Source organism: Etheostoma spectabile, chromosome 8, assembly GCF_008692095.1.
Source record: "Etheostoma spectabile isolate EspeVRDwgs_2016 chromosome 8, UIUC_Espe_1.0, whole genome shotgun sequence".
Taxonomy (NCBI): domain Eukaryota; kingdom Metazoa; phylum Chordata; class Actinopteri; order Perciformes; family Percidae; genus Etheostoma; species Etheostoma spectabile.
This window is the reverse complement of record NC_045740.1, coordinates 23797933-23804994: the sequence shown is the minus strand read 5'-3', so window position 1 is coordinate 23804994 and position 7062 is coordinate 23797933. Positions and strand designations below refer to the sequence as shown.

Genomic DNA, 7062 nt, shown 5'->3' with positions numbered 1-7062 from the left:
ACAGAGAGAGAGAGAGAGAAAGAGAGAGACAGAGAGAGGGAGGCTGACTCAGATGCATGTGGTCGGCGGCAGTGCGCCCCCAGCGGCGGTGCCATGTCGCTGCCGCTCCTGCGCCGGCGTTAAAAAGCGGCGGGCGGCGCGCCGGGGCCACTGTGTGGGGTGTGTTTGAACAAGAGACACACAAAAGTTGGTAGCGGATTTTTCTGGCGTCTGACCTGCAGCAGCATCCGTCGAAAGCATCATGGCAAACAAAGCACAGCAGCCTCCTCACCTGCACCTGGCCGAGGTCACCGCGTCCCAGTTCCTTGACATTTGGAAACATTTTGACGCTGACGGTAGGACACCTTTTTACCTTCCTAAAAGATATTCCAAACTCAAACTCTCACGTAAGATGACCTAATTATACAGGGAAATGCATGAAAAAATGTAAATGTATCCTCCAATAGAGTAAAACCGTTGTAAAGCTTAGAATAACAGACAAAACCACAGCCAAAGTGTGTCCTTTTGGGATGTTCATGCGAGTATTTAAGAATACTAGGATGGAAAAATACACAATGTAAAATAGGGTTTTGTAACGGCAATGTTTCTGTAACATTGTAGGAACAGCCTATTATAGGAACTATGTCATCTTTAGTTAGGCAAGTGATAACATTATTTGTCATCGTATAAGAGATAAACAAAAAGAACATTTTCATGCTTCTGTTTTTAAGGAGCTGATTTCGGAGCTGATATTTTGGATAACAGATTAATATAACCCTTATACAAGTTCGACGTTTTTCTAATGTGATAAACCACCGACACCACGTGATATGAGTTAATTTAATTACATTTTTGATTGAAATGCACCTCGGCAGATACATTATTTCTCATGAAAAGCATTCTAAAATAGTTCACATAATTCCTAAGGACTAGGCTATACATCACATATTCAATGAGCCATAAACGGTGAATAACTTCAAGTTGATGCAGCCGTCATTCCTCTGTCAATTTAGTGTTATTTTTCCAACAAGGAATCATTTGATTTAAACACGCAGTTATCGAGCAATCAATGCATCATTTAATTACAGGGTTTTTAACTTCAGCATTGACCGTTTGGAGAAGTGACTGGCTCTGCCTGAAGCGCTCTTGGTATTGAGAGCGGTTTCCAATCATGAGCAGTGTCTCAGGTGTGTTACGCAGTGGAAGTACCCCGGGTATAAAAATGGACTGTGATACTGATGATCTGTCAACATGAAATCGTCCCATGTACTAATTTATTCAGCAACCCCCCTCCTCCTCCTCCTCCTCCTCCTCTTCCTCCTCCTCCTCCTCGCACACATTCTGTTCGTAATCATGATCGCTGTCTTTTCTTCTTGCATCCGTGCTGTTTATCTCCGGTCAGATTTGTCAGCTCAGTCTGTCTCTCTCACTCTGCAAACATCTCTGTGTGCATGACAGTATATGACATGGGACAAGTTCCCTTCTTCTTCTTTTTTTCCTTCAACAAATTCAGCAGGCATGTCACTGCTGTAGCTTCCATAGAGATGCAAGCCTCTTATAGGGCCTAGTTATGGAAATCCTTTTCTGTGGATTAAGGACAGTTTGTCAACTGATAAAGTCCACGGTAGTCAAATCTAAAAAAGGAGACAATTTTTTTCTTTAAAACCTTGAGAATCAGACTAAGACATACTGTATAGGTGATCACTCCTGGCTGCAAATGGTCATTATTAAATAGAAGGTCCTCAGTCTTGCTTGTTCAATCAAGTTAAGATGTAAAAAAAAAAGAATTAAAAAAAAGCACAAGGTGAGTGTGTTGTTTTACACACATACTCCTGGGAAGTCATTGTTGATGTAATGTGTTTTGTTGCCGGCACTCATGCTGAAATAATTCCACCGGGAAATCAGGGCCGACTGGGGATATGAGCCATGTGCAGACAAAGTTGTCATAACTGTTATTGTTTTTACTCTTTTGGCCTGCTTTGAGTATGACAATATCTGTCCTACCCAACCAGGTATTTAAGTCCTAATGCTGAGATACTTTACATATTGTGCTTTGCAATGAGCCACTTTGCAAATCAAATACTACCAGTGTGCATCAACAAATTTGGCTACAGTGTTTGAAACCTGCTCTCATTACTGGGAGTGTCTTCTGGCTCGGCAGAAAGAAAAGAAAAGCTAATTTGTTTGCTCAGATTGAGTAAACATCTCTGGAGTTGCAGATAAAAATATACAGGAGACAATGCATCTAGAGATGATGAAACCACATATTCCCCTGTTGGCCCAGGATCACATCTCATCTGGATTGCGTCTCTCGCAGCTCCTGCGCTCCGTGTCCCTCTCATCTTTCTCTGCTGTTTCTGTCAGACCTTTCTCAATTCAATCACTTCAAAGCAGAAAATGGAAACGACTGCAGTTTTTCTATTGCTAATTATAGAGCATTTGCTGTCAATTTTTGTTGTATTAACCTGGATATGGAAATTCGGAATATTAAGCAAAATCTACTTCCCGAATGACCCTGTGACCGCAAACAATTTGAATAGGCAGGGCAGCCTTTGAAAGGCAAATTCACTTCATATAGGCTTTAAATATGCACTTAGTTGGCACAGCTGCCCACTTTAAGAGTTTTTCTGTGTTGCGGTTGAATTTTAGAATCAGAACCAGAGGAGTGAAGCGTCATTGCCAGCATCTCCTGGGACTATTATGACGCGGTATCCAAAAGAGTGTGTATTTGGGCCAAAAGTGGTTTTGGGAACCTTTTATCTTGCTAGTTGGTGCATGTTTTAAGTGCTTTTGCAGGGAGACTAAAGTATATGAAAGCGGGTTGATAGGAGCACTCTCATTACGACATATACAACTAGTTGTTTGACATTTATATATATATATATATATATATATATATATACATATATACATACTGTATATATATTTCCCACTAAAATGGCTTCATTGACATTCAATGTAACTAGGGAGAGCCAGCTCATTTAATGGATTTGGGACAGTTTACTGCAACATGGACACACTGTAATTTGGCTGCAGCACATATAGCATTTCATAACCAAGAATAACCACATGGTACCCTAAGCATATTGTTGTGGCTTAGATGCTGATTGTAACAGAAACTATTTATCATTTATCTGAAAAAGCAAACTACAAACAGACGCTCCTTCATGCACAACTATAACAGGGTGTATGGTTCTATTGCCGCATTAATTGAAAGTATCACAGCGCTCCGACATAATCTATTCCTAATTCCTTTTACTTTCATGTTATTTGCTTTGCAGTTAATCACATCTTACTCTTTTTAATTATCAAGTAGGCCATTTCTCTCCAGAGTGCTAAATGTCAATAAGACCCACAGGAGGGATGCTCATAGCAGCTAGGCATTTTACCGTCCCACTTATTGAAACAGCAGAGCTTGTATTCATGAGTTTTGATAATATCACTAAGGAACACATGCATCCACGCACGCACGCACGCACGCACGCACACACATCCATAGTACTGCATTATAGTGCAAGAAATGGCAAGCAGTTAAAGTGATGGTGAAAACTAAAGGAGATCTAATAAACAGGAAAAACAATAATGAACATTTGCTTTATCTGATAGAAGACTTTTCAAAGTGTAATAATTGTTCATATTGTGTACGATAACAAGGAAGCTTGGTGACAGTCTGCCTGTGAAGAGAAAACCAGAGAACACACACACACACACACATGAATGTCCATGCATAGGACAAAGATGCAAAGATGTTGTTTGGATAAGGAGAGGGAGTGAGATAGCAGATGACAGAAAAAAACGGCAAGTTAGAGGGAGAAGAGAGGAAGTAGATGGCATAATAATCTTTTTTAGTGTTTAATGAGGCAGCTCTGCCTTCCAGGGTTTTATAGAAGCAGCTAGTCACATCGTTTGGAGCCATCTGTCCAGCCATTCAGCATTCTTGTTGATAGAATATTGGCACGGGTTCACAGAATACCTGGGTGAAGTGGGCACACTCATTTATCCTCTGAATTGGTACTGTCAGGGCAATAGAGCACCAGGAGTAAGTGAAATAAGGGTCAGGATTAGTTATTTATCACAACTGAATCCAAAAATAACGTAATGGACATCATTTTAGGACAAGCACCAGTTGACAAAAGTGTCACTCAGTCTGTCAATATGATTGACAGGCGTTCAGTAAAACATAGTAAAGACGTTTCAAAACGTCAGTTAAACCTCAGTTCCTCATGACAAAATATCATAACTCACAAATTTAGATGGTCTTAAAAACAACAAATTTAGGCTTATCCATTGTTACGCCACAACAGAAGAACTCAACTCAACTGTAACCGTGGACATTATATCCGAGGATTAGTTCAAGTAAATTAATTGTGTTCCCAATAATCACCTGCCAAAGATTTAACCAAAACTATGGCAGTGTGGAGGTCTGGCCAAAAAGAACAAAAGAAGCAAAGAAGCTTGGGCCAACCCACAAAGGGCCGTCGCAACCAGAACCACCACTTAATCTCTAGTCTAGACTAACAAAGAAAAGAAAGCCACGAAAACTACACTAACAGACCTCCATCCTCGAAAGAAAAAGCAACAGGAACAAACACGCTGGTGAAAGGGCTGCTTCAGTCTGACACAGAGATTCCAAAAATGGTCCTGGACATCATCTTAGGACGAGCACCATTTGACAAAAGTAACACTCAGTCTTTCAAAATGGTTGACAGACATGCAGTAAAACAAGGTCAAGACATTGAAAAACTTCAGCTAAGTTCCTCACGACAAAATATCACTTTCACAAACAGATGATCTTAAAAAAAAAATCTAATTTAGGCTTAACATTACCACAGTACACTTTTATCCACATTGATTTGTCCCATTTGCCAAGCTCCCTGCTGAAGGCAGAATTGATTTCTGTGTAATAATCCTGTGGATCATCACCTTCAATATCCTAGAAAAGCTATTTGCCATGCAGTACAGAGCTTCTCCTTGCATACATCCCTGTGAACACAGTCTTTGAGAAGTGATCAGTTTGCATCGTATCTAACAATGGTCTACTCTGTTGAGCCAGAGGGGAGTTACGGCTAAAAAATCTGTTTGACGCCATGACACTGTCACCACATGCGCTGGTGTTTTTTTTGCATATCAGGAATACTAAAATAAATGCATCCAAAATTTCCACCTTGGTTAATGTCAATGTGCCTGTTACTGTCAATAGTTTGATTAGGAATGACCTGTCAGCTTTCTAAAGCGTTGTTTGCGTGTGTGATTGGTCCCTCGTCTTGTGTCTGTCTGTTTCAGCATGTGTTGTTTTGTCTCCTTCCCTCCCTCCCTCCCGTTTTTCCTCTCTGTGATTTTGTGGCCCTGGGACGCATTCCTATGTCCCAGTGTGTTGTTTGTAACTGTTCGTGAATGTTGTGTTTACATTATAATTTTTTCTCAATATAAAAATAAAAACAAATATTTGATCACAAAAAAAGGAATACTAAAATAATCCCTTTGTGTTATGTTGCGATGACATAGGTTTATGGTCTGTCTGTCTCCCAGGTAATGGCTACATTGAAGGGAAGGAGCTGGAGAACTTCTTCAGGGAGCTGGAGAAGGCCCGGAGAGGAGCAGGGGTGGTGAGTTCAAGGACTAGTGATTAAACATGGGGGTGTCACGATTCTTCAAATCCACGATTCAATTTGACTTTTGAATTTAAGGTCACGATTCAATATGATTTTAACCTTTTATTTTCAGCGGTGACAACAACGTCCCAATAAGGGCTAGATGGCATAAGGATATTTTACAACAGCAGTTTGAGTTTTTCAAAATTAACAAAGTGTAATTGAAAGCACCATTGGTGATGAAGTCCCAAACCTGCTTTTGATTTAGGTAGTCAAAATCAAAAGCTCACTTTGATCAATTTTTGATTTAAAATCAAAATTGTGACACCTGAATGACCACACATGTTAAATTGAGAACAAAATGTGAGTAGCTACCAAGGAACAGATGAGTGCACTCAGCCTCCTACTTGTCTCGACCAGGACGGTACGGGGAAAGTTTTTTTTGCAGTTTACTGTGAAGCTGCACTTACACTTGGCATTTTCTGTGCAATGCTGCTCCGCTGTCTGATCTGCTCCCCGTCTGTGTGCGTCGCAGAGCCGCCCGCAAGGCAGCCTCTCGGGAATTACGTCACACAACAAAGTACCGCAGCATTGTGTACAAATCAAAGTCAATTTAAGTTCATGCCTAATGGTCCCATGAAAACAGCAAAAATCGGACATCTTCATGAATTTATAAACCCCCCCGGATGCCCCGGACAGAACGTAAAAAGTGGACGTGTCCGGGCAAAAGAGAAAGTTTGGTCACCCTAGTTAACTTGTTATTATGCCGTTAATTTTGAGACTCCTATTAGTGTTATTTAGTCATAAGCTCCAAACTTAGGCGTTGATTTTGGTGGGGACGGTGGGGACAGTGGGTATGCGTAGGCCTACCTATCAGATTTTGTCATGAGTCATTTTGTACCCACCGCTTTTTTTGAAAACCTTGAGCTCCATTTAGTTAAAAAAACATATCATTCTTGAGCGACAGATGCCAAGAAATCCACAAAAATCTGACTTGCACGAAAGAGAGAAAAAAAAAGGAATGTGATATTGTGCTCAGCACATTTCAAACCAAACTGACACACATGACTCCATTATCTTCTGGGTTATCTGGGTTATTATCTTCACGGCTTAGAAATGCAGAGTTTACAGCACAGCATTTTAATATGATATAGTGTCTGGCTTCTGGTTGATATCTAGTGTCTGCAAAAAATGCCCTTTTATTGAGTTTCATTTTTGAAAAATAATCTGTGTGAATTTAAGCTTGGTTTTTATTGTAAAGGGTAACCATGCAGAAGGCCTGAAGCCAGCGTTATGCCAGCATTTTTTGTTTCCATAACCTTTATTGTGTGGTTGTTTAGTTTCATTTAGATTTTGTTGATATCCAACGCTGTCCAAACTGCTCCAAATTCCAAATGTCAAGTTCATTGGGGACCCAGGAAGCCAAGTGTAAAGTAAATTGTATGAACTGGTCTCAAGATTATTGCACACACACACACACACACACACACAC

At 40.4% G+C, this 7062-nt stretch overlaps 1 protein-coding gene across 1 annotated transcript in view; it reads left to right on the top strand.

Moving 5' to 3' along the window:
• Positions 1-22: 22 nt before the first annotated feature.
• calb2a (calbindin 2a) overlaps positions 23-7062 on the top strand; it is a gene marked incomplete at its 5' end in the record, with an annotated part of 25009 nt that continues 17969 nt past the window's right edge. Inside the window, 2 exon segments of the mRNA XM_032524166.1 lie at positions 23-335; positions 5509-5585. Coding sequence (XP_032380057.1) covers positions 242-335; positions 5509-5585 — 171 coding nt within the window.